At 56.9% G+C, this 26,503-nt stretch overlaps 8 protein-coding genes and 1 non-coding gene across 9 annotated transcripts; 4 read left to right on the forward strand and 5 right to left on the reverse strand.

The window, feature by feature from the left end:
• Positions 1-30: 30 nt before the first annotated feature.
• VDAG_20101 lies at positions 31-112 on the forward strand. Its single transcript has one exon. It is a non-coding gene; the product is annotated as a tRNA-Ser (tRNA).
• A 954-nt stretch (positions 113-1,066) lies between these two features.
• Positions 1,067-1,864, reverse strand: VDAG_02816 (uncharacterized protein; the record flags this gene model as incomplete). Its single annotated transcript, XM_009653469.1, has 1 exon — positions 1,067-1,864. The coding sequence occupies exon 1, from the start codon at positions 1,421-1,423 to the stop codon at positions 1,067-1,069; it is 357 nt and encodes a 118-aa protein (XP_009651764.1). The 5' UTR covers positions 1,424-1,864.
• An 8,001-nt stretch (positions 1,865-9,865) lies between these two features.
• VDAG_02817 (PAF acetylhydrolase family protein) lies at positions 9,866-10,996 on the reverse strand (the record flags this gene model as incomplete). Its single annotated transcript, XM_009653470.1, has 1 exon — positions 9,866-10,996. The coding sequence occupies one exon, from the start codon at positions 10,994-10,996 to the stop codon at positions 9,866-9,868; it is 1,131 nt and encodes a 376-aa protein (XP_009651765.1).
• A 187-nt stretch (positions 10,997-11,183) lies between these two features.
• VDAG_02818 (uncharacterized protein) lies at positions 11,184-13,336 on the forward strand (the record flags this gene model as incomplete). The annotated part of the gene is made up of 3 exons (XM_009653471.1): positions 11,184-11,276; positions 11,866-12,683; positions 12,832-13,336. The coding sequence occupies 3 exons, from the start codon at positions 11,184-11,186 to the stop codon at positions 13,334-13,336; spliced, it is 1,416 nt and encodes a 471-aa protein (XP_009651766.1).
• A 193-nt stretch (positions 13,337-13,529) lies between these two features.
• On the reverse strand, positions 13,530-15,381 carry VDAG_02819 (short-chain-fatty-acid-CoA ligase; the record flags this gene model as incomplete). The annotated part of the gene is made up of 2 exons (XM_009653472.1): positions 13,530-15,287; positions 15,349-15,381. The coding sequence occupies 2 exons, from the start codon at positions 15,379-15,381 to the stop codon at positions 13,530-13,532; spliced, it is 1,791 nt and encodes a 596-aa protein (XP_009651767.1).
• Positions 15,382-16,425: 1,044 nt separating this feature from the next.
• VDAG_02820 (initiation-specific alpha-1,6-mannosyltransferase) lies at positions 16,426-17,600 on the reverse strand (the record flags this gene model as incomplete). Its single annotated transcript, XM_009653473.1, has 2 exons — positions 16,426-16,475; positions 16,535-17,600. 2 exons carry the CDS (start codon positions 17,598-17,600, stop codon positions 16,426-16,428), a joined length of 1,116 nt encoding a protein of 371 aa, XP_009651768.1.
• A 4,285-nt stretch (positions 17,601-21,885) lies between these two features.
• Positions 21,886-24,085, forward strand: VDAG_02821 (copper amine oxidase; the record flags this gene model as incomplete). The annotated part of the gene is made up of 4 exons (XM_009653474.1): positions 21,886-22,220; positions 22,272-23,133; positions 23,186-23,901; positions 23,956-24,085. 4 exons carry the CDS (start codon positions 21,886-21,888, stop codon positions 24,083-24,085), a joined length of 2,043 nt encoding a protein of 680 aa, XP_009651769.1.
• Positions 24,086-24,400: 315 nt separating this feature from the next.
• Positions 24,401-25,399, reverse strand: VDAG_02822 (nicotinate-nucleotide pyrophosphorylase; the record flags this gene model as incomplete). Its single annotated transcript, XM_009653475.1, has 2 exons — positions 24,401-24,477; positions 24,577-25,399. 2 exons carry the CDS (start codon positions 25,397-25,399, stop codon positions 24,401-24,403), a joined length of 900 nt encoding a protein of 299 aa, XP_009651770.1.
• Positions 25,400-25,887: 488 nt separating this feature from the next.
• Positions 25,888-26,238, forward strand: VDAG_02823 (uncharacterized protein; the record flags this gene model as incomplete). The annotated part of the gene is made up of 1 exon (XM_009653476.1): positions 25,888-26,238. One exon carries the CDS (start codon positions 25,888-25,890, stop codon positions 26,236-26,238), a length of 351 nt encoding a protein of 116 aa, XP_009651771.1.
• Positions 26,239-26,503: the final 265 nt, after the last annotated feature.

Genomic DNA, 26,503 nt, shown 5'->3' on the forward strand with positions numbered 1-26,503 from the left:
TTGCTACTACGTCGAAGCTCTGACCATCAAGGCGAGGTGGCAGAGTGGTCTAATGCGATAGACTAGAAATCTATTCACTTCGGTGGCGCAGGTTCGAATCCTGCCCTCGTCGAACTTTTAGTAGTGATCGGCGCGTGTCATGTTTTGTCGATCGCACATCTCTTGCGGACAACAACCATGACGGCAGCTTTGCTTCGCATATCCTGCCCCTCCCCTCAATAGTAACCCAGATTCAACATTCTGTAATCACAGGTCATGATAAGCCTCGAATGAGACGACATGATGTGCTTCACTCTCATCTACCTGGGGCCATCCTTGTTTGCACGAGAAGTCTCATTCAAATCTCAACTATCTTCATCAGGCGTCAAGGAGCCGTGGATTACGGGCAAAAATCAATCACCAACCGCATACCGAAAGGCACTCAGCTTTTGATCGTTCGTCACCCATCACCCACGACTCGCTTTGCCGCGTGATCTCAAGAACCTAAACCATGGGGTATCGTGTCAACATTCACAAGAAATGAACTGTTCTTCCGTCAAAAGCCTCCAAATCCTCCAAGCCAATAAAAACCCGCGCCACGCCATCCGCTGCCTGGACCTCTGCCATCCGCTGCATGCTCGTCCTCGGGTCCGTGGCCCAGGAGGCTTCGCTTCATGAGCGGACAGTACCTGGTGACGCTGACGACAGCCCAAGGGCCGCGCCATGACATCATTCGCCGGAGAGCAGTCCAGGTCGGAGAGGCGCATGATCGCACTCAACGCGACCAGTATTGTCGCCCGGACCATATGAAAGAAAGCAAAACAGAGTTTTTTGGTTTTCCCAACCAGACCAACCCCAACTCTGGTCAACACCGCCTAATGCAGGCCGACAAAAAATCCGAAAATTGTGAATAAAAGCCAAAAAAAAGGGGGGAGAAGGGCAAGGTAGAAAGGATGATCGCATCCGAAGAGTTCGTCAGGTGAAATGCATGGAAAGCGCCGCCTAGCTCCGTACGCTGTACTCCTCCGTTGATGTCATGTCTCTTGATCGTGTCTCGCGCCAGTTGGCACATGCCGTGGTAGGTATGTTACATCAGTGAGAGGGCAGCAAGACCGGCGATACCGGCCATGACCATGTTGGAGACACTGAGGGCCTGGCCGGCGTTCTCGTTGGAAGAGGTGACCTGGGCGGGAGCAGACGACGTCGTGGAGACGGAGACGGAGACGATGTCACTGGTGGCGCTGGGGATCTCAGACGTGATGGTCGCGTTGCGCGTGGCAGTGAAGGTGGCCGTCTCGACAACCTTGGCGAGCATGATGGTCTGGGTCAGGGTGACGGTGGCAGTCGTGATCGAAGTGTCGTACTTGTCGTCCTTGTCATCCTCGCCCTGGGCCATGGCCAGGGCGGGAAGGAAGATGGCGCTGAAGAGCGTGGTGGCCTTCATGTTGTTGATGGTGGATGATGGGATGATTGATAGTTGAGGGCGCTGTCAAAGCGGCGTCGTAGTCGTCGTAGATACAGGGTATGTCTGATGATCTCCAAAGAAAGAGGGTGATCGTCGAGATATGTCCAAAGGAGGGCGTAAAAGTCTTATGCTTTCAGATAGTCCAGTCTGGGGATGCTGTTTCCAAATCTCTCAAAGATAGTGTGGCCCTGGCGACGTGTATATGCTCCGAGAGGGGGGGCTCAGTGTCCATATATCGAGTCGACGATGTGGAGAGGCTGAAGGGGGCCGAAACGGCAAAGTGGGTTGTTTGTGTATAAGTGAGGTTGTTTCGCGAGGGTCCTGATGCGCTCGAGCGTGAACAGCGGCTGAGACTTTGCCAACGAAGTCTGTGTGTTGTTGAAGTAGACGGAGGTTTGAGGTGCGGTGAGGTGAGGGTCGTGAAAAGATGAGCAGTGAAAGGAGCGCAAGCGCGGGTCTATGAGGGAAATGGAGGGCGAGGCGCGGGTTAAAGTGGCTTCAGACGCGGGAAGAGAAGGACTGGACGAGGGAGGTGTGGGTGGGCGGGAGTCAAAGGAAGGTGTACAGTAGTGAGTGGATGGTGTGGGTGGGCAAGGTGGCAAGGCGGGGTGGAAAATGACTTTCTTCACGGCCCTTGGATCGGGGGGGGGGGGGGGGGGGGGGGGGGGGGGGGGGGGCGAAAGACACTACCACCACAGCAACCAGTCTAGGCGAACCCACACGGAGGTGTTAGGTAGGCGCGACGGGTATCTGGGACTGGACTGGAAACCGCCCAGCAGTACCCCAGCAGGAACGGGAACAGGAGCAGGAGCAGGAGCAGGAGCAGTTGGCCAGCACAGGGCAAGCAAGGAAGGCACGCGAGACGTTGTGCCAGGGCCTCGGTGCGACAGAAACCAACAAGCAGGGCCGAGTGGTGGGTGCGAGACCCCTGCCAAATGCTGCAAGTGCCTGCAAGGTACCCGACCGCAAACCCCCCCGTCAGGCCTTGAGCCCAGACCTTGGATGTCTCGATACTTGGTGTCTCGCCCAGATTCCCTGTCAAAGGGAAGTAGGTGTACATCAATGTCGCAGCGGTGGGGGAAATTAGAAGGCACCTCAGTCCCAGCGTTTGTCCTGCGTTTCGCGGTTTGCAGGCCATGTACCGACCATCATGCTGTCATGGGTGGGTGCTAGCCAGCAACACACGTCGGGCGCTGTACCTCCATTGTACATTGTGCGCCGGTGAGTCGCAGCGAGCGCTGGCGAACAAAGGGCGAACACCATTTCGCTCAATTGATCGCATGTCTCGACCTGACGGCTGTATTGCGCCCGACGTCACTAGAAGCGAGTCATATTCCTATTTCTCCTAGTCGCCGAACCTGCCTAGTTACAAGTTATCAACGGACCTAGATTCAGATGGCATGTGTGTTCGGAAATGAATGAAAGCCCTCGTGAGCAGGCTCATTAGACGCTTTTTATCCCAAATTGACGCCATTCACAGAACTGGGCAGCTCATCTTGTGAAGACGCCTCATGCGCGCCCACGAGCCCACGAGCCCACAAGCCAACGAAGCCCGCGCCCCCCTCAAAGGGCGCTCTGCACAATTTCCGATGTTAAACCTGCCGTCTTTCATTGGCCTCCAGGTACCGCCCTGTACCTGGTTGTGCCTGGTTCCTGGCGCTAGGCCTGAAGTGACCGGTGAGTGGTCGCCTGTGGGTCTGTGCAGCAAATTTCTGATCAAGATCTCCCGCACTTTCTGCTGTACATGGTACAGTATACCTTTTGACAACCGCGCATCACGTCAGGGAAGGTAACAGGGAAGGAAGGTACAGTGGTATCCGTACCTTCCCGGCTTCCCATCGCTCCTGCCCGTCCCCTCCTAGCCTCATTGTCCGGCGAAGATCATCCTTTTGCGGAGGAGGGGGAGGGGGCCTCGCCCTCTCTATTGCTGTGCAGACGTGCAGACTCTGCTGTCCCAACTCGCCCGTGTGTCCACATGCCCACACCTACCTACCATCTACCCACAACATCCCGAAGCGACAAAGGGTTGACAAGTCAGACTTCCAATCGGCAATCGACAGGCTGCAGTAGTCACCACCACCGCCGGGAAATCTCTGATCTGCCAACTCTGTTTGCAGACTGATTGAAGATTTTTTTTTCCGTCTTGCAAAGTGGCGATACTTGCCGCGACTCTTGGCCTCAATCGAAGCGTCTCGACCTTGGCTCGACTCATGGTCGGCTGGACCCGACCGCGAAACGTCTTTGTGCCGCTGTCGTCCCTCAGTCGTCGCAAAGTTTGTCTCCTGGGCACCCAGGGCACCTTGGCCCCAAGGCACCTTGACCCCCCCTTTCGTGCGGAAGCGCTGAAACGAAGATGGCTCCAGACGAACCATGACGGTGACATCGTTGTCCACGCCGTCCACAGGGGGACGACGAGACAAGACGCGTTGTGGCCATGGTCACCCTTGGGTCCCGACGTAGCACCATCGTGACACCAGCGTCTGCACGCCCACGCCCTCCCTCGCCGTTCAGTTTGTCTCTGCTTGGTCTCGAGAATTGCCCTTGTTGCCGTTACTCTGCCTTGGCCCACTCAGCACAATGCGCCGACAGCACCACCACCCTGATCAAATCGCGCGCCGCTTCATTGGCTGTCGGCTGCTTCACCTGAATCGTGGCCAGCCCCAAAAGCCGAGCCACCACTGAATCACTGAATCACAGGCATTGCGTGCGCCCTTGGCTCTCCCGCGGCAGCTCTGTCCGTCAGTGACCACCAACGTCGCAGCGTGTACAAACGCCGCAAAACGTTCCGACAAGGGCGTCAGACAAAGCAATAGGGGACCTGTCTCGACTTTGTGGACTGTGGCGCTCTCGCTCTGCCGCCCCTCGCTGTCGTCATGATGGACCTCGATTCGGGACACATCGCCTGGTCCCTCCCTTAGTACAAGTATGCAGACGCCGTACCGCGTTGCGCTGTCCCTTGGCTTTAATCGTTGGCCAAGTCGTCGCCACGTCGACTGGCTTCCAGGCAGTCACGCTGGCAACCGCTGTTGTACAGTGGTCTAGAGTGATGGAGCTGAACAACGCGACTGAATCGTGACGACAGATGGGTCCCCAACGGCATGCGCCTTTCAGCAGGTATCGATTCTTCAACGTTCTGACAAGTTCTTTGCGTGCTACTCATTCCAGAGTCACAATGGTACCTGCATGCCTCGCTTTGTCGGGAACTTGTCATCATTCCGCGCAAACCCAATAGGCAGGACTCGCCGTGTTCAACGCCATATTCAACGCGTGTTTCCAACCATGGCGGCTTTCAGGGTCCTCACCCAAGAGCGAAGACAATTGGGAAACGGAATCCCCGTCCATTCTCATCATAGGTCGTCTCGGCGATGCGCGACCATGAAGTACAGGTAGGTCTGTTCGTAGGCAGCTGGATTTGTCCTTGGTCGTCGTACCAGTCCTGAGTCGTCGTGTGCACATCCATCCTGGCTTCCTGCGGCAGTTACGTTGGTGTTTAGGAGTGTCAGAACATATCTACTGAAGTCGTGCTTGATGGCAGAAGCATCGTCAGTTATCGCTGCATTCCTGGCACGGTGCTTCCCCGCGCCGATGCTATCGAAGCGACAGAAATGTAGATGACGCATGGCCTGTGGAATATTTCGAGCACTAGCCATTCGGTCTAGTTCGATACCCAACGCGCTCTTTCAGCTCTGTTCGGGTCACGACGCCACCACGGAACGTTGCACCGCTTCTCCAGGCGACTTGGGCCAGTCGGTTTGTGGTGCTTAGGGTTCGCCACGATTGAGGCACATCTCGTGTCTTGGCATGAAGACGACCACAAAGGGGGACTGCGAAGTATGTTATCTGGCTCTTGGAATTTCCCTGCCGGTCTATCAGCCACTCTGGGTATGGCTAGCCCTCTGTGCAGATCGATGCCATCGAAGGGTGAGTAGAAGCAGAGAGGCTTCTATGCGTGCGTGTTTGCGAAAAGCTGTAAAGCATAGTCCCCGAGGAATATGCGCATCTCAGACACTCGACCTTTGCGAAGCAGTGGTCTGTACCGAGACACGCAGACCAAGGAGTGCTCATCACACAACAGAGCATGATCTCTGTATTTTATCTTGGCTCTTTCGCACCAGGTGGTATATGATAAATGCCGCTGGATGCTTACCTCGATCGATCGCAGTCGATCTTGAGAGGGTTGTCATTACCTTTTCGGCATTTCCATCTGTGACTACTATGGGTACGATTATCAAAGCAAGACAAAGACACGATGAGTCCAGTCCAATGCATTGGTGGAAACCTTTGATGAGTGGAACAAAACATAAATATTTGATTGTAATCCATGACTGATATTCCTATACTTCACGGCGTCATCTAGACATCTTGAGAGACGGCTCATTCAAGTGCGAACAAGCGAGCATCGCCTGCAAGTCGCATTCTTATACATGCCTGCGAGAGCAATTGCAAGATCCACCGAATGTTTGGTGGGACAACTTGTTTATTATTTGCCATTAACTACGTATCATTGTCGAAATGCTACCACCTCTGACCTCGATTCAAACCCTAGAGTCCGGCAACAAAGGTTTAAGAACCGGACCCACCACCGCATGTTTCAGCTCCAGTCTGATGAATCCTCCGACAGGAGTTGCGAATCCTTGGCTGTGATGACGTTCCAGAACTTAATTGCAAACTCAATCTGGTAGTCGAGAAGGAGCTGATCAATGCATGCCTCGATATCAGACCGCCGCAGCTGCAGATCTGGAGATGGAAAATCAACAGAGGTCTCGAACGCGACTCTTTCTTTCTGCTGTCCACTAGTTGCAGGCATGAATACCTCCAGTCCGCCAGGCCAGGCCCTTTCGGCCGGTTGACGTTTGCCCGGTCCACCTTGTGCTTATTGATTGTAACCGAGACGTCGCTGGCTGTGGTGCGAGGATCGAGCTGGATACATCGGCAAGCCTTGTCTTTCAGATTTAACGTCGCCGTCAGCTTGGAGCCTGCTGCGCCCACTTTACGACAAAGCTCCTGATACCGGGCTTCGGGTTATCACACTGCGTCGTCTTTGGCACCTTCAGAAGGTCGAGCTATCAGGTCTGGCCGTTCACGACAGGAATTGCATAGGCCGTTGGTTTCTTTCCCACCATTTTCCGGAATGACGGCAGCATCAAGAGGGATGATTGAACCCTCACGTGCAAAGACGGGCATCTCGTGTAGAGGTCGGAAAACTGCCAGCTCGCGGCTAACATCATGTACCAGCCCGGTCAAAATGACTACATAGCGGGCCGCACCCGGCGGAAACCAGTCTTGAACGCTAGAAAGACCCGTTGAGCTGGGTTCCGAACCTATACTGGTTCGGCTGTAAGCCTCATCGAGCGCAGAGTACTCCCGGTCAGCTGAACGAGGGCCTCGTTCTCTGTCGAGTCTCTGATGCTCAGGCTGTGTAGATACGGGAGCTGCCGATGGCGTAGTTGGAGGAACTTCGTCATGACAGCTTGGCACTCGGCGCGGTAGAAACAGGGCGGCAACTGCAGTGAAATACCTTGTCTGGGCAGAAGAATGAATGACATTGCCGTCAGGTGCAACTGCATGATGGGCCTGTGATGGGTAGACATCAGCGTGGCACCCCGATCAAATATAACAAGTTAAATCATCAAACAACTAAACAAATAGACCGATTTCCCAGAGTTGAAAAACTAAATCTATAGTATTTCGATATTTGGATGTTTGGCAAACGTTCAAATACAAATTGGGGCCCGAAATATAGCTATTCCGAGCCCCAGGACCCATATAAAGGCTTATCCGACTAATAAAAACAATTGTACTATTAATAAGAGGGACTCTCTCATTAATGTACGATACCGCTAATAGTGGGATTCGAACCTATAACCTCTAGTAGGGCACTAGAGATCCTGACTAACTAGGCTACTAGCTTCTTTTGGTTTTCATTAAGAAAACCCTATATATATTATCTAATTAGCTTATACCTGCGCGCGTAGGGCGTTAGAACCTAGGGTAATTCCCCTAACATCGTGATTCAGCAATTACACTAACGTAACACCACGAAATCTAGGTCTTAGGTAGTATTAAGAGGGCTTCACTACTTATGTGAACCCCAATTCAGTACTTTGGCTATGCCTGCGAGCTCTGAATAGGTAGGGTAGGTGATATAAGACTAATGATGTGATTGATGCTATCTCTCTGAATCACTACTACCTACGTGAGTTAGATATACCTATCTGATTCACCGATTACGTAAGCCGTGATTTACGTGCTCGTGAGAGCTATGAATCCCAGCTACGGTAATCCTACGGTGATCACTATATCGGTGATTACCGTCCTAGGGAATCCCCTAATATTGGTTTAATAGGTAGGCTAATAACTATCGTGATAGCTTCATTACGAACTAAATAAGTCAAATATTTGCAAATAGGACTAAATAACTAAATCCGTCGATTTCGGCGGACTAAACAACCAAATCCGACACCCATATTTGACTTGTTTGGTCGGAGTGCAGCGCTGGTAGACATTGCGCAGGACGCAGACACTACGACGTCTAAACCACTTAATATCTGTGTCGCTGTGTAAACTGATAGTCACCACTTCGGCGGCTTTGCCCTTTGAACAATGAGGCACACGCGCTTCTTGACGGATGCATTCTGGAACGATGATGGTGGAACATGCTGGCAGTCATATATTACCTACTCGAGACTATTCATGTTGAGTTCTGTTCTACTTCATTTCGTGACAGCCTCGGGTGTTTTTCTGGTGTTTTCGGCGGACACCTGTTGATACAAATGGAAATGACCAGGTTTATATAAGGACCAAGGCCTGAGTCAAAGTGCATCTTGACAGATCATATTTAGGATTGAATAGCATGAAGGGGCGCGGCAACCTATACTGATGGGCAAGATGTCCTGCAATTTCTTCCCCTCTCCACGAATGCGGACTATTAGACCAGTTCCATCCTATCCCCTCAATAGGGGGTGATACGCAAAGATCAAGTTCAGAGACCAAAGTAATGCAGCCTAGTTGAATTAATGACATTGATCTAAGACGTGTCCTGTTAGCTCAATTGAATAGCTGCTATGAGGCACTTACGACCGTTTGAGGGATGCCACTCCCTCCCTTTAGGGCCAAACATAACAATTTACTTAGTTGACAGGTTGCGACACTGATTTCTTAGGTTGAAAAAGAGCTATTGAAATCAAGGGCACTCCGAGCCTTACTGCTCGCCATTACTTTTGTCCAATATGTAGAGCTTGGTGGATGAATGGTGCTCACTGACTATCCCGCCAAAGAAATACAGAGCTGACTGGTAAATGGAGGCCGAGGGGTAACTAACACTGCCTAGGTAGTCGCGGGGACGACGGCAAACACCGCGGTTTAAACGTTGACACATGATACAAGCATTTCCTGTACGAAAAACGTAGGCTCTATACTTTGCTGGACCCTTTCAGACAAGGGCCTAGGATGAGACCGCGAGGAGGGAATCGGGGCTAGAGACGGCCTTAGGAGTGACCAGTTCGCTACAGACCTCTAAGCTTTGTTGCACCTATTGTCATTTTGCTGGACAGTCACCTTTGGATAAGTGCTCTTGTTTAGTACCTCGGCGAAGGACAGTGTGAGAAATCGACCCAAACTGGAGATACTCTGCACAAAAGGTGTGTCAGAGATCCAGATCACTACATCTGTCTTGTCAGGTGGCCCTGCGGAGCTACTAAGCAGCGGAGTCGGTCAGGGGTTAAGGGCCACGAGAATGTGTATGTGAGGAGCTGCAGAGGGCCAGAATTCAGATGTGTACCGACCCCCTACGTATATTCTATTACCTGCGGACCACGTGTGAAGGACCTCTTCACTCTGTTCTAAACCACGCTCTGACATGTCTATACTTTCCAGCTTTCGGATCTAGTCTTGCGGCACCGCTCTTTGATTTTCATTAGACAGACTTCAATCCCAAGCCCCCCTGGATTCTACATCGGCACTGAAGCTCCCGCTAGAGCAAAGCTATAGCCAAAATCTCGCCTCCCTGTAGTTCTAGGATTCTATTCAGCGAAAGCTCGCGCTATGCTTGTGTCCGCCACCCCGCTTTGTTGTCTGCATGAGAAGTGCGGCACGGCATCTGTTGGAGTCTGCTGCTTTCATTATGCGCTTTTGTCTTCAGCTATCGCATTACTCTAGCGGGATATGCTTACTGCTATTTCTGTGCCAGGTGCTAAAACTACCGCAATGGTATTCACAAGATGATGCCCCCATGAGCCGCAAGACCTCTTCAACAACTTTGCCAGGGATTGGGAATGAATGGCACTTGAGATGTATATTTAAATCCACTGGATGAGAAACCTATTTATAAAGTAACTCTACATTGACCGAATACAGGAACATAGCCTCACCCGATCACACCAACTGGCCTTCGGAAAAGCCATGCAACCCTCCACGCCCCCCTCAAATAGCAGCTCTTTCCACCGTGACCTCAGGCAAAGCAGCATCTCCGCTGCCGAAAACACCGCCATCGCCCCCCCGCAAGACGAGATCGGCAAAGTCACCGAGGATACCAGCTACGACCTCGCTCGCACGGCCAAACGCCAAGGTTCCGATCTGCGACTGCAGCAGCGCAGCGGCGTCCGCGGGCAGCTCGAGGTCCAGCGTCTTGATGAGGGTCGGAAAGTCGGTGAACGAGGCGTGCACGGTGCCGTTGACGGCGAGCTGGGCCTTGGGCCCGCGCAGCGCGGCGAAGAAGGTGGTCCACGTCGTGTCCTCGTCCTCGTGACCGGGGCGGCCGACGAGGGCGAAGGGGCCCGAGACGCCGGCACTGAGGACGGGTTCCGGGAGGAGGCCGTCCAGGTTCATGCCGGCCACGAAGCGCGGGTCTGTGAGCATGGCGGAGGCGGCGGTGGCGCCGCCGAGGGAGTGGCCCATGATCAACGGGGCGGAGGTGTTGATGCCCGGGGTTGGGGTATCCAGGAGGTGGGTTAGGAGGAAGGATGCGTCCTCGGCGCGGACCTGGGTGAGCTTGCCGATGGCGGCCATGTCATCGGTGTCGATGTTCGCGGCGGCGTAGACCTCGCCGTCGGGAAACTCAACATAGCTGGCGTCGTAGGGGTGGTCTACGGTGACGACAGCGAAGCCGTGGCTGGCGAGCTCTCGGGCCATGGCACCGTAGAGGAGGCGGGGGTTGCCCCAGCCGGGTGAGAAGATCACCAAGGGATAAGTGGCGGAGGGGGCGCGGCAGGGCGAGGTTCTGGCAACGCAGAAGTCCAGCTCGAAGGAGGAGAAAGTGCCGTTAGGCAGGCCGATTGCGACGCCGAGCTGATCGTACGCCTCGGCAACGAGGGGAGTCATGTAGGGAACGGTCTTGTTGTTGCGACAGGGCGTCTCAGTTTCATTGACAGGGAGAAACGTCGATATCAGGATACGGCGAGCATGCGTAGCATTAGCCGGGGCGTACGGATCGAGGCGGCTCTCGTCGGTGAGCGGCGTCACGGACATGGAGACGGCAAAGGGGCCCGTGGGAGGGGCAACAAGGATGGCCTGTGCCGTGGAGGCGAGGGCCACAATGTTGATAATCGACTTCATGGTGTAGCCGTGTAAGACAAGTGATAGAAAGTGCAGTTTCAAGATGGAGATGAGATATGGGAGTGAAGCCTAGATTGACGGGATGGATGTGATTCTGGTGTTTGGATGAGGTTGACACCAACCCCAGTGGGCGCGAGAACCACCATTTTATACTCTGCTTCTCTGGTGCCTGATTTCTCTCCTCACGATGACTTTCAATGTTGACCGCAACGTTGATGCCATTTCGGGCGAGGTCTGGTGGAGTGAGCGTCGAGGCTCGGCGCGGGTGTCCGAGTCAGGGGTAAGATGAGCGGAGAATTTCGAAAACCGACAGCCCTGCAAGCCATATTTCATTGGATCAGCTCTAGCGCCGCTCAAATGCTTCCGAATCGGGTTTCGCGCTGGTCCGCAGTTTGCCGTGCGGCCTTCGTCTCGGGCCTCAGTTCGCAAGGTCAAGGTCCGACTTCACTTGGCATGGTTGTCATGTCATCAGGTGACAGGATTGTCATCAGGTGACAGGATGACAGGTGGATGCCGATACACGGAGCTCTGCAGATATTCCTTTCCATTGACAAGCCTTGACGCGATGCTTTCCCCCTTTCCCTTTCAGGAACCATTCTCGCGATGCTAGCTGGCCCCTTTGATCTGCGGACTCGCCGTTCGCGGTGTACGCAATGCGTCAAGTCGCACTCCAAGGTATGTTGAAGCGGTTTGCCATGTGATGTTCTGTGCTTGTTGTGTCAGGTAACTTGTGGATGAGAGTTGAGGTTCTGGAAGACACGAAGAAGCATGATGCATGCACCATGATGCCATGCCCAGAATCCTCAGCCACAAACAGCTGCATGCTTCTGCCAGTATGATAGACATGGTTCGAGAACTGACGCTCCCAGTGCTCCGGGTCAACCCCCTGCACCAGCTGCCTCAAGCGCAAGCTCACCTGCGTCTTCCCCAGCCAGACGACGGCCAAGCGAGGAAAGGCCATTACCCTCGACCAGGGCAAACACCTCACTCAGATCACCTTTGCCGTCTCCTCCTCGTCCTCGTCCTCCTCGACGTCCCCCGTCGTCTTCACCCCCTCCCCGTCGCCAGCCCTGCCCGACCCGACGGCCCACGCCCTCTCCCTCTTCACAGCCTTCATCGCGCGCAACAGCTTCACAGGCCAGTCGATGACCTATCTCGCCGACCTGCCGCCCCTGCTCAGTCCGTCCTCGCCCCTGCTCCCGGCCCTGCACGCCCTGGCCAACCTGCAGCTCCGCCGCCCGCGGCCCGCCCTCGAAGCCTACGGCACAGCCATAGTCTCCCTACGCCACACCCTCGCCTCCGCGCCAGCCGCCTCCGTTCCGGCGAGCGGCGCCTCCACCCCGACCTCCGCCGCCGACGCGATGCGCACGACCGTCCTCTGGACAACCTTCCTCCTCGGCCTCTTCGAGCTCATGACCGACGCCTCGGGCGCGGGCTGGGTGCAGCACATGGTGCACGGCACGGCGCGTGCGCTCGTGGCGCTGGGGCCCGCGGCGTGCTCCGCCCGCAGCAGCAGCGCCGTGGGGCGATTCTTCCTGCAGGTGCGGGCGTTCGAGGCCTGCCGCGCCGTCATCTTCAACGAGGTCTCGTTCCTGGGAGAGGACAGCTGGCGGGCCGTCGTTGGGGGGCAGACGGAGGAGGATGCCGTGCTGGATGTCATTGTGCGCTGCTCGGGGCTGCGCGTTCGGTGAGTTGCGGCCGTCGGAGCCTTCTCCCTTCTCTCTCTCTCTCTCCTGTTTTCTCTCTCCCCCGTTTTCTCCGTCTCTCTCTCTCACCCTCGTTCTCCTCGTTCTCTCCTGTTCTCTCATCTCACTTCTGGCAGAGTACTGACGTAGCAGAACATCCGACTTCATCAAAAACCTGACAGATCCCCCCTCCCCCTCCGAAACACTCACAGCACTAACCCTCGCAGAAGAGGGCGCAACGCTGCGCGCCGTCCTCGAGGCGGCCCCGTCCCGCTCCCTCCTCACCAGGCTCCTCGTGGCCGCGACGAGCATCTACCTCTCGGGCAACTACGACTACGACCTGCCGGCGTGGCGAGGCCTCGGCGTCGCGGTGCCGACGCTGCCGGCGCCGACGGTCAAGACGCACTGCGAGACGATCGGGGCGTGCGCTCGCGAGGCGCTGAAAGAGAGGAGCCTGTCGCCGCTGCTGCTGCTGTATCCGCTGCGCGTGGCTGGCGCGCGAGCCTGGACGGTCGAGGAGCAGGTGCTGGTCGATGGGTTGCTGACGGAGGTTGGGCGGGAGTTTGTCGTGGCGGAGGCGTTCCTGGGGGAGTTGAGGGAGATTTGGCTGGTGCGGAACGAGATGGCGGCCCTGGTTGGAGCCGGGGTTGCATGACGATCATATTTACGGGTATTGATGCTAGATATATACAACCCGAATGATGACATGGGAGCCCAAGCGCTAGCTACACAGAGATGCATACCCATAAATACAGCTTTCAATGGCAAGCTAGATACGCCCATGCTCATAGTTCCCCCCTGACCGCTGGAGAGAACTGGACCCGGCCAGCAAATCGGAGTCGAACAGCTTACGCCAACCCGAGCAGCTCCTGGGCCTTGGTCCGCAGCTTGAACTTCTGAATCTTACCGCTCGCCGTCTTGGGATAATCATCCACCCAAAACACATGCTTCGGCACGAGGTGGCCAGAGAGGTGCTCCCGCACCCAGCTCCGAACATCATCCTCCGTGAGTTCCTTTCCGCCCGCCGACCCCGCCTTGGCGCGCACCACAAACGCGGCAACATTCTCGCCCAGCTTGTCGCAAGGGACGCCGACGACGGACGCATCACTGACGAGCGGGTGCTGCAGCAGGCAGTTCTCGACCTCGAGCGGGTGGATATTCTCGCCGCCGCGGATGATGAGATCCTTGATGCGGCCGGTGATGGCGACGTAGCCGTTGGCGTCCATGCTCGCCTCGTCGCCCGAGTACATCCAGGTGCGGCCGTCTGGCTCGTCGATGCGGTCCTCGGCCGTGCGCGCGGCGTCACCCCAGTAGCCGCGCATGACGAGGTAGCCGGCGGCGGCGAGCTCGCCCTTTTCGCCTCGCGGCAGGATGCGCGAGCGGTCGAGGGGGTCAACAACCTTGATGGCGGTGTGGGGCATGGCGCGGCCGACAGTCGTGGTGCGCAGTTCGAGGGGGTCGTCTGGCTGCGTCATGCAGCTGACGGGGCTCGTCTCCGTCTGGCCGTAGCAGATGACAAGGTCGCGCAGGCCGAGGCTTGCGTACAGGCGGCGCATGAGAGCCTCGGGTACGGAGCTGCCGGCCGCGATTCCCTTGGTCAGGTTGCGGGGGAGGTCGGCGGGATCGACGACGCCGGCGGCCAGGGCGTCGAGGACAGCGATGAACATGGTGGCGACGCCGTAGAGGCCTGTCGCGTCGTGAGCGGCGACGGTTCGCAGCGTTGCCGAGGGGTCAAAGGCGGGCGAGGGAAACAGGATGGCGGCACCCGTCGTGGCTGTGGCCATGTAGCCGAGGATGCAACCGAAGCAGTGGAAGAGAGGCGGTGGCACGACGATGCGGTCGGAGGGGTTAAGCCCCATGCGGCCGGCAATGAAGGCGCCGTTGTTGAGGATGCCCGTGTGTGTGAGCATGGCGGCCTTGGGTGTTGATGTCGTGCCCGAGGTGAACTGGATGTTGATCGTGTCTGACGCTGACAGCGGCGCGTCTGGTGTGATGGCGTTGAGGGACCCGTCAATGAGACGATCAAAGGGAGTCAGGGCGCGGAACGATTTGAGAGGAAAGTTGACGAGGGGATGAGACGCTGTGTTGTCGAGAACAACAATCGTCTTGAGTGACGGGACGGTGGGGGATTCAACCTTGGTCCCTTCAAGGTTCGGCACGAGCGCCCGCAGCAACTCTTCGTTGCTTCGCCCGCGGCACGGCTTATAAGCCAAGTCTGTCACGGCCCCAATGATGAGGACCTCGACGCCGAGAAAGTCAAGACCAGCCGTCACCTGCTTGACGTTGAAGCCAGGATTAAGAGGGACTAGGATGGCGCCGAGCTTGAACGCGGCATAGGTCAAGGCGGCGAACTCGCTGCAGTTTCCGAGGCTCACGGCCAGACGGTCGCCTTTCTTGATGCCGAGAGAGCGCAGGCTGTTAGCGAGACGATTGGAGAGAAGGTCCAAGGCTTCATAGGTGAGGCTTGTCTCCCGAAAGTCTGCCACCGAGGGGGGCAGGTCTGGTGCCACTGCCGTGGGCGAGCGAGCGACGACTGCTGGCCTGTCGCCGAACTGAGAAACGATGGATGCGAAGTGCTCTGGAATCGTGTGGGGAAGCAACGCAGGCTGACCCATTGTTAGAGCTTGAGATCCTCTCTCGTGGTGGTCTCCCCGTGGAGAAACGTACCTGGTCAGGGCCAACACTGAGGCTGTCCCTCATTGCGGAGAGACATCTTCGCGAAGCCGGATCTCTGAGTCTGAGCAGCCTCTCTAGAGACCTGGGGCTGCGCCGCAGGCATCGTGAAGGGGTCAGAAGCATGGCTGATGGGCAGGCGGAGGGAGGATATTGTTGAGAAGAAGAGGGGTTGCTGGCACCCTATGAAGCCGGCAGACTAGGACAGCTCGGCGTTATCGTTCAGGAGCATCGAATTGAAAGAATAAGATGGAAGAAGCTGGGACAGGGAGAATGAGAAGCAGTTGTATGACCGTCCAAGCAAAGCAGCAGAGGAAGAGGCAGATGTCGTTGAATGGACGAGCGGTGATCATGGCTAGCGACGGGCAAGAGCCGCCTTTACCTTGGCTGGCGTTGAGCCTCGGGGAGGTGCATCCGCCAAGACGGGGAAAGCACGATGCGGAGAGACTGCGGGGTACGTACTCTTGCCGTCCCTAGCCGCTTTGGCCTCCAGGTACACCCATCTCCTGAGGTACCCACACACCTAGTAATGCCTACCTAGGCAGGTACGTAGGCACGGATCACGGCTGCTTCTCCAACACCCACCATGACACCCTCTCGGCCGAAAGCAATGACAAGACAGACGTTTAATCGCATCAATTCCTCTCCTCCGACTCTCCTTCAACTGGGTATAATACAAAGAGAGTCTACATCCCACACCACGTCCTGCTCTTCAATTCCTCGACATGATGCTACGCTCCATCGTCCTCTTCCACCTCTCGGAACCCGCCCCAAAAGCCACCAAAACCGTCTATGCGAAAGTAACAGAAATACATCTATGCGCGATATCGCCCTGTCGCCCTCCGCGTGATGCACGCGGTCGCTCCGAGGGCCGTCGCAGGGGGGGGGACGTGCGATGGAGGGACGAGCCAGTCGTGCCCATGGGCGGGCAACCCAAACATCCCAACGCCAGGTTGTAGTAATGCAATGTGCCAGAATGTGCACTCTAGTCAGAAACGAACAGGAATAGAAACAAGGTCGTGTCGTCGTGGCAGGGCCCGTGGCAGGACCCGCGGTAAGGGCCCGTGGCCGCTAATCGTTGTTTTCGCCAATGTGACGCAGCGCCTCGGGCTTCCACGTGCCTGCGAGGCAGGGTCAGTAAAAGAGGTCGCGGAAACAGACCGCTCGGCGATCGACATACCTTCGAACTCGTGCTTCACAAACGCCATCGGGTCGTCGTCGTCTTTCGCCCCCATCTGCTGCACGCCTGGGCTGAAGCTCGTAATCGGCAACACGACGACGTCGCCCACCTTCTTCGACTGCTCCATGCCCGTAAAGTTGCGCCAGTCAATGGGGCCCTTGGAGTGGGCCATGTCGAAATACCGCGCGTCGTTGAGGTAGTCGAACACCGTGTCCGTCCACACAGCCGGGCCGGTAAACTCGACGACGTTGTCGTCCATGACCTTGGACAGCTGCCCTGCCTTGACCCTCCTGAGCGTCTCCTTTGTGATGCGAGCGACAATATCGCGGAGAACCGGGTGGCCGGGCTTCGCCTGGATGGTCCACTGACAAAACTGAATCCTGCGGCTGTACCAGTCGTGCCAGTCGGGGCGGTCGGGGTCGGCCTCGATGCCGATGACGAGGCCAATGGACGTAGTCGGGATGCGGTCGGGAACCCAGTCGAGCGCAGACCGAATGGCATACGTGTCGATGTCAGAGTAGATGCCACCGCGCGCCAGCAGGATGAGGTAGCGGAAAAAGTCGGCCTTGAGCACGGGCAGCGGCAGCGCGTTGTAGGCTTCGAGCACCTCGGGGACAGAGGCGTACAGCAGGCGCAGCAGGTTCACTGCCACGCTGTCGGTGATGACCTCGTGGATGAAGCCGGGGTGCTGCTCCGACCAGCTGGCCTCCTGCTCCCGGAACTCGAACTTGCTGTCCTGTGGTGTCGTCTTCCACGTCTGCCACACGTAGGCAGGGAACTTGGTCTCGACGTCATAGGGATATTGGTACGCCAGCTTCTCGTAGAGAGGCAGTTTTGACATGTCCATCATGGGCTTCTGCGCGGAGACGCGGGCGTTGGGGTCGGTATTGCGGTGGGGAGACGACGAGGGCGTCGCCGGTTGCTTGGCATCGTTGGCATCGTTGGCTTTTTGCGTGTTCGGCGCCGCTGGCGATTTCGCTATTGGCGTGTTGTGGGTTGATGTGATGAGATAGAAGACGAAGAGAACAAAGGCCGCCGCGGCCAGGGCTCTCCTCGGTGTCAGCATGCTGAAGTTGATCTGTCAAGGGCGGCAGGTATGTAAACGGTATGCGTCTTGTCTAGTAGCACTTGAGGCTGGGAGGCAGAGGCACTTGCGCTGTGGTCGTGATGAGGTTCGAAAGTCGGACTGAGGTTGTCGTAGATTAGGATCGCCCGTTTGGTAAATGGCGAGTAGAAAGATTGGGTCGGTTGGTTGGCAGAAAGTGGTTCTGGGAGGTTTTGGTCAGCTCAGAAGTCCGGTTCCGCGCTGACGACGCGCACCATGGGGGCTGATCATGCCGTTTTTCAGACAAGTGGGCGGGTAACAAAAGGTGGACAGGCGACAACGAGCAAGGAAGGACGGGACCAGAAAAGGGTAGTGGGGAGGTCTTGTTTGAGGGCGCGACCAGAAGAAGCAATGCGATGGCGGGTTGGGACCAAGTGTCTCGCCGTGTTGGCCAGATGGAAGGCCTCGAGAATGTCTCGCAGCGAGGAAGGCTGTGAGCCGCCCTGACCCCAAAAGGCAGTGCTGATGACGAGGACGCGTCGCCGTCGGGGAGGCTGCCGAGTAGCGGCGGGGGAGATCCGAGACGAACCTTTGAATTGAGCCCGATGATGCGATGCACAACGGACGCAGCAGAAGAGAATGCGTCGTCGTGTCCGAATGGGCGACAGTAGGGGAGCGAAGTGCCGGCGACAGGCAGGCGGTGGGCGAAGAAGAAGAATCAGAGGGAGGAAGAAGAAACAGAAGAGGGTCGAGTGGGCATGCACAGGACGAAGAATGGTTGGCCGAGGTCGCGAGGTCGCGAGGCCGCGAGAAAAGAGTAATGATGTTTATGACGAGAGGATGGGACGAAGGGAGTGGGCAGCAACAGCCCGACGAATGACGAGATTGACGACCAGGCAGATGGAATTCAGGGATCACTGGTGCTTGTTTTTTGGTGGTGACCGTTCGTAAGCTGCCGTGGGTATACTTGTAGGTACCTTATAGGTCCCTAGGCACCGTAAGGTACTTTAGACGGTGCACAAGAGCAGGGGCGCTGGGCCGTCGTTTGTAATAGGGGCAGAGCGATCGACACCAGTCGAGGTGGGGGCCGCTCACTGTGCGGTCAAGGAGTCGACACCCGACACGGTTTAGCGTTGGGGACAGTGACGACACCCCTTCTCATGGCGAAGCTTTAGCTGCCTTTTAGCTGCCTGTCAGCGTCTCCCTTCGTTGGGGCTTCGAGGGGCCTGGTTTCAGTGGCATGCAAAGTCTCAATCTGGTGTCAGGCTCCTGGTATGAGAGAGGATTCGCTCACAAAGAATTGAATTCTCGACAACCATGGGATCCTCAACATAAGGTAGGAGCCGCACCAAGTAGTCAGTTCCTGCCAATGAACAAGCACCAACGAATCCCTTCACCCCCAAATCGATGCAGAAGCCGGGTGCTCGTTTGGGACTGGCCTTGTTTCATCGGCGAACCCCTTGCACCCCACCGTCTGCACCGTCTGTACCGTCTGCACCGTCTGCACAGTGGGGGGGCTCCCAAATAGACTTCATCGCTCCTGCCGATCCCCTTCTTCGTGCTGCTCGCCTTGACAAACAACCACCACTCTGTGGCACGCAAACTCAGTCTGGCGTCAACTCCGTTCCCAGTCTCGGCCAGCCAGGTGCCATCAGCCGACGAAAGCGCCGGCCGGACTCACGTTGGAGCGAGCTTTCTGTCGGCTTGAGATGATCCTTCGGATAAATCATCCATCGCTTACTTCAAACCACCTCATCGCAATACCCAGGGATATATGTGACGACCTAGTCCGTCTGATCTCACTGCACAGCTCTACAGCCCGATGATCGACAGCCAAGTGGCAGAAAATAGATGTCGCCAATTGAATTAAAGGATATGACGAACAGTGCAACTGCATGCCTGTACGTTACTTGTTTTTTCGACAGACCTACCCGCGATAACTATGCACTAGATGAGTACCTGTCAAGATTCACATTAGAGCTATTCAGGCAGGCGGTGTTCAGTTGATGTACTGAGGTTTAAATTTGGCACTAACGGGATGGCTAGTCAAGGCCAACCAAGTAGGAGCATCAGCCCAGATGAACCCTAGCATCTGTCATGGCGCTTGAAGCCCATCAAACAACCCGCCGATCCGCCTTGATGCTCCCTTCATCAATCTGACCCCAACCTCACATCGGACGGTTATGCGGCCACCCAGTCTCCAGCTGAGCAGAGCACACACGTGTCCGTTTGGAACCGAGTCGACATGAGACACCCGTCTGAAGTCTGTCGCTCTTTTCGATTGTCTGGGACGCGCCGGCGAGGGAACACCGGTATCTCCTCAGCTGTCACAGCTGTGGCCGCTGTGACCGCTTCGTGATCCCACCCGCGACGGCCTCGGCTTTCCTGTCGACACCTTGTCAAATCTGCTCATGTGGGGATGAGTGTTGGATGCGTTGTTCATGTCTCTGACACTCTCTCGAGTCAGCGACAAGGCCACTTAGCCTTTGAAATTCGTTCATGCTCTCAAAGCCTGAGATGTACTGGCTGTCGGCTTGAATGATAACGTCTAAGTTCAAGCACGACGTCGTTCACAGTAGTAATTGAAAATGCTACAGGAGCTAGATCAAAGTGACGTCGTTCCCAGGAGTAATTGGAAATGCTACAGTAGCTAGATCAAAGTGACGTCGTTCCCAGGAGTAATTGGAAATGCTACAGTAGCTAGATCAAAGCGGCAGTGCGACGTTGTTTCGCCACTTTGCGGCTATCTGGACAACAGGTCATCGACCGCCGAATGATTCCTTCACAAAGCCAGCACGAAGTGTTTGCCTCTTGCGGCTCTTTTCTTGATGTGATGTCCCTTCCCAGCACATCGACTTAGGCACCTGGTGAAATGCGTGGCGCTGGCTGTTGGCGATGGTCATGGCAGCTCTAGTTGGCTATGGGCTACATACCCTCCGATGCTTTCTCAAGGCAAGGTAGACAGGTACCGACAGAATCCGCTGACAAGAGCCGCCTAACCAAGACCAATCGCTACAGCCGGCCCTAGAAAAGCTTCGCGGCAAATCTCACACGGACGTCGGTGTATTGCGGCAGCTATTCAACCAAGCTAAGAGGACATTCATTGAATCAACGTCGTGAAGTCAATTGGGTTGCCTTTGTACAGGTCTAGGCCCCAGGCCCATATACCGTCAGCGGATCTGACCCGTAACACCAAAACCCAAGATTCACTACTGTAAGGGAGCCGGTCTGAAAGAACGCAATGCAGTCGCCAAGGGGCCGTCGATGGCGAAGCTGAAGGGTTCGAGCACGATACGAATGGAATGGAATGACCTGCCCTGTGGGTGGCCTGTGGCCTGGCACGCGCCTACGTTATCTGCATAAGCCTGCGTCGCCTACCTTCCCAGATAGACCCATTCAGCTAAGGTATCTTACACCTACAGAACAGACATACAGCTTTTGTTGTGTGTTCCGTCGTGACGCCTGCCTGGTCACCAAGGCCCGTTCTGGCACTAGCGGCACAAGAGCCGCAGTTGCTTGAATGCATGCGAAATCTAGGTATACTCATCGTATTGGGCTGAATTGTGTCGCCCGTAATCGTCAGTCTACGCAGCTATGTACGCTCTCCGGTTATTTCCATGTACTGTCAGGAGGCTGACCCGAGGGAATGCGATGCAATTGCCGAGGGCTCGGTGATAATCAAACACAAGGTTTGAGTACCTTTGAAATATAATAGATTACTAGAGACTTGAGGGAGTAAAACCAAAATATGCAAATAGACAATAACTGATATCTGATTGCGAGCGCTCGCAAGGTAGGTGACTACGTAAACCCGCTTAGCTGTATTCTAATATATACTCCTAGTACCTAGTAAATCCATAGTTTAGTACTCTAGCAAATGTAAAGCTGTAGGCGTATGTATTCGCTGGTAGAGACATTCTCTATTTTTATATAATGGGTAGAGACCATTGTACGATTATGATTCCGTAGTGTAGGAGTAAAAGTGTAAGTCGTCAATATTGAGAAGTTTAAATCAGTAGTTACAGAGAGATTAAAACTTAATTCCAGATAGTAGCCTACCCAGTCCAGTCAACAGCTCAACAGCCTATATAACTCACTTGTTATACATTTTACCTGAGATATGACACCTTTAAGTCAAACTCAGAACACAGCCGTCAACCTCGGCTAATCAACTTCTCGACAACACGATCCTCGAGGTTAGAGCTCTATGCACTCATGATTATATATATCAAGCCAAATGTAGCCATTTTATTCATCTAGCTGTTTCAAGCAGCACTTTCATCAGCCAGCATACCGCGTCTTCGCCATGGCGGTCCACCCGCTGTCGCCTCTCACCAAGGCCGAGCTGGAGCAGGCTCGCGACATTGTCAAGCTGCAAGAAGCCGGACACACCCTCTTCTTCCGTTCCGGCTGCCTTCAAGAGCCTGTCAAGTCAAAGCTTGTCCCATTCCTCCAGGCTGAGCATGAGGGCCGCCTGACCGACGACACCCCACGCCCGCCGCGCCTGGCTCTTCTTCAGTACGATGTCATCCACGCGGCCTCCAAGTCGGTACAGTATACTCAGTCCATCATCGACCTGGGGCTCGGGAAGCAAGTCGAGCGACGCGTTGCCGGTCCCAAGCGCCAAGCCAGCATAAGCCTGTAAGACCATCTGCCTGCCACGGGGAAATTGCAGCAACTGACGGGGACTAGCATGGAGTTCGGCATCTTCCAAGATGCGTGCGTCAACTCGCAAATGTTCAAAGATGCCATGGCGGAGTTCGCAATACCCGAGCACTTTGTCATCGCCATCGATCCGTGGCCGTACGGGGGACCTGACCCCGGAGAGGACGTTCCCCGGGTCATGCAAGGACTCGTCTTTGCCCGTGACACGTCCAGCAAGAATGCCGATTCGAACTACTACGGCAATCACATTCCCATCACGCCCGTCGTAGACCTCGCTACAGGCAAGGTCATCCGCATCGATCGCCTGGCGACGGGGGGCGAAGAAGACGGCATCGGCGCCCATCCTCGACAGGCTGCCCCGAAGCCACTCTTCGAGAACGTCAAGCCTGCCGAATACATCGAGGAGCTTCTCGACCGCCCGCTGCGGACAGACATGAAGCCCATCAACATCACGCAACCAGAGGGGGCTTCTTTCACGGTGCATACAGACAACCTCGTGGAGTGGCAAAAGTGGCGGTTCCGCCTCGGCTTCACCCCCAGAGAAGGCGCAGTCCTCCACGACCTCTGCTACGACAACCGGCCCATCCTCTACCGCCTCAGCTACAGCGAGCTGACGGTGCCGTACGCCGACCCCCGTCCGCCGTTCCACCGCAAGCAGGCGTTCGACCTCGGCGACGGCGGCTTCGGGCTCTCGGCGAACAGCCTCGAGCTGGGCTGCGACTGCCTGGGTGCGATTCACTACTTTGACAACTTCCTCGTCGAGCCCTCGGGCGACCCGAAGCTGGTCAAGGCGACCGTCTGCCTGCACGAGCAGGACAACGGCATCGGGTGGAAGCACACCAACTACCGCACGAAGCGCGCCGTCGCGGCCCGCCACCGCGAGCTCGTCGTCCAGTGTGCCGTGAACCATGGGCAACTACGTGTACGTCTTCGCCTACAAGCTCGACACGGCCGGCGGCGTCACGATCGAGACGCGCGCCACGGGCATCATGAGCGTCGTGGGCATTGACGCCGGCAAGACGTCCCGCTACGGCAACGTCGTGGCGCCCGGCGTCCTGGCCCAGAACCACCAGCACATGTTCGCCGTCCGCATCGACCCGGCCATCGACTCGTACGCCGACGGCCAGTCGCGCGTCGTCGTCGAGGAGAGCGTGCCTGTGAGGCAGGACCCGGCGACGAACCCGTTTGGCAACTACTACGAGGTTCGGAAGAAAACGGTGGAGAGGGCGTGCTGGGTCGACGCCGAACCGAAGCTGAACCGCGTCATCCGCCTGGAGAACGCCACGAAGAAGAATGACGTGTCCGGCCGCAACGTCGGGTACAAGCTGACAGCCCCGGCGACGCAGCTCCTGCTCGCCGACGGGGAGAGCCGGCAGGCGCGCCGGGCCAGGTTCGCGCAGCACCACGCGTGGGTGACCGGGTACCGAGAGGGCGAGCTGTGGGCGGCGGGCGAGTTTACGAATCAGAGCCTCGAGGAGACGGGCGGTGTGTACGACATGGTCAAGCGAGGCGACTGGTTCTCGGGCGATGCAGAGAGGCATGAGGCCAATGGAGATGCCGCTAGCGATGGTCATGTCAAGGGCAGACTCAGTTCGCCGGTTCTGTGGGCTGTTTTCGGGCTGACGCACAATCCTCGCGTCGAGGACTGGCCTGTCATGTAAGTGAAGCCTGATGGACTGCGGGAGAGGAGGCAGGCTAACGAGAGACGCAGGCCTGTCGAGATTCACCACCTGAACCTTCGACCGGCCGACTTCTTCACATCCAACCCAGCGCTTGACGTGCCGACGACGAGAAACCAGACGTCCGTCACTGTTGGCTGTTGCAGCAGTGACGGCGAATAGTCAGGAATCTGCATTCTAGGCCGGCAGTCGAGGATCAGAGGGTGCAAGGCGAGGCTGTGGTTTATTTGCAGGGGGGGGTGGACCGGATATTGGTGCCAGGGCTGCGGGTGCCCATGTGAACGGGACGAGAGCTAGAGTTATGCTTGCGATGCAATGCAAGTCAAGAACACGCCCGTAGCGAATTGGATCCCGTCTCCCGAGGATCCCGTCTCCCGACAGTGTGCAGGAAGGAAAGACGTAGGCGTCGGTCATGTTCAGCATGGTGCATGGTGGCACGTGGTTGGTGATGGTTTGGTTCTTGGACGTCGACCATTTCTAGTGATCGATCTTGAGGGAAAAGTCTACATAACCCACGCCCTGGTGAATGGAACTTGTCGAGATGATGTCGACGTCTGTATTGATCAGCAGGCATGCAGAGAGAGACTACAACGCAGGGTGCGCGGGATGATGAGGGGCGCAGGCAAGAGGGGCAAAGGCAAGAGAAAACATACCCGGACAGACATACTGGGCGGCATTGGCAATGGTCAGCCCGCCCGAGACCTCGAGCAAAAAGTGCTTCTTGCCAGCCCACTTCTCCTTCAGACGCCTCGACGCCACCCTGACGCCGTCGCCGGTGAAGTTGTCGAGCATGACAACGTCGGCGCCGGCCTCGATGGCCTCGTCGGCCTCAGCCTCGCTCTGAACCTCGACCTCAATCTTGAGCGCAAAGCCGGCGACGCTCTGGGCGGCGCGCACGGCGTCGGTGATGCTGCCGCGGCTCCAGACGTGGTTGTCCTTGAACACAACCATGACGCTGAGGTCGACGCGGTGGGCGTCGGCGCCGCCGACGAGCATGGCATACTTTTCGACGAGGCGGAAGCCGGGCGTCGTCTTGCGCGTGCCGGCGAGGATGCCCGTGTAGCCGGCGGCGCGGACGGCGGCGACCGTGTTCCGTGCCGACGTGGCAATGCCGGCGGCGCGCGCCAGCGTGTTGAGGGCGACTCGCTCGGCGAGGAGGACGCCGCGCGCGGGGCCGGCGACCGAGGCGACGGCGAGCGGGACGCCTGGCTGGGGGGCGAGGAGCGTGCCCTCGGGGACGTGCCAGGTGATTGTGCAGCCGCACTGGCGGAACGTCTCCGTGGCGAAGGGGACGCCGGCGAGGACGCCGGGGGACTTGGCCCAGAGGGTCGCGGTGCGGGGCGCCTCGCCGACGACGAAGCCGCCGTAGTCGAAGGAGGGCGTGTCTTCGGCGAGCCAGGCTGTCACTTGGGTCGTCCAGCTCGGGGGCAGGAGGTGGGCGTAGGAGGATGGCGGGTGTTCGAGTTCAGTCGCCATGGTTTCGGACGCCGTTGGAGACATGTTGCTGAAGGTGGGGGTTTCGAGGATATGCGAGGACGCGTTTGCCAGTCGCAGGATGATCAACGTGCTGAATGAAGTAGGTAGAGGTGGTAGGCAGAGCAGATGGTAGAGAGGGAGTCAGAGGGAGAGGGCGGGCAGATGATAGAGAGGGAGTCAGAGGGAGAGGGCGGGCAGGTAGTCGAAGCATCACCAGCTTTGACCCCGCCGTTCCGAGGCAAGCCGATGTCGGGAACCGCGGGGTTCGGCCTTGGCGTGCTGGCCACTGCTGACAGCTGGCGCCGTTGACAGCTGAAGCGCCGTTGACAGCTGAAGTCCGGAGCCGATTGCGCCCGAGGATGCTGCCAGCTGCGGCCACCTGTGCTCCTATGACGCGACTTCAGTTCGTCTGGACGCGCTTGCCAAGCATCCCCATCCCTCAGAGCTTCGTCTCATCAAGACTCCAGCTACATCAGCTACGATCAACCATGGCGAGGCTCACTCGAAGTCAGGCTGCTGCCGGGCAGAACACAGCAAAGCCCGTCCCGGCCGCACCACCGCCAAAGACCCGGAAGCGGCAGAGCGACACGTCTGATGAGGACTCGCCGCCTGCCAAGCGTCACGCAGCAGCTTCGAAGCCCAGCACAAAAACCACAAAGCCAAAGCCAGCACCAAAGGTCAAAGCGGAACCAGAGCCCAAGGCTGAACCAGAGCCCAAGGCTGGACCAGGAAGCACTTCTCCAGAGCCCAAAGCTGCCCCGCCTGCCAAGCCCGTCAAGGTCGGTCTTCCTCTCTGCAGTCAACGGAACACCAGCTGCTGTTTGCTGTTGGCCAGATGAAGCTGTAATTGACCTCGTCTGCAGAAATCCGGAGCTGCATCCAAGAAGACGGCACCGCCGCGAAAATTCGTTGACGAGCTCAGGGCGCTGCGCGATGCCTATGATGACGTCCCTGATGTCAACCCCGAACGGCCGGCTCGCGACCCACCTGATGCGCCCATGTTCTGGCTCATGAAATCTGAGCCCGACGTTCGCATCGAGGACGGTTACGAGATCAAGTTTTCAATCGATGACCTTGGCGAAAGAAAGATGCCCGAAGGATGGG

Source organism: Verticillium dahliae, genomic scaffold (genome assembly GCF_000150675.1).
Source record: "Verticillium dahliae VdLs.17 supercont1.4 genomic scaffold, whole genome shotgun sequence".
In the NCBI taxonomy this organism is placed as follows: domain Eukaryota; kingdom Fungi; phylum Ascomycota; class Sordariomycetes; order Glomerellales; family Plectosphaerellaceae; genus Verticillium; species Verticillium dahliae.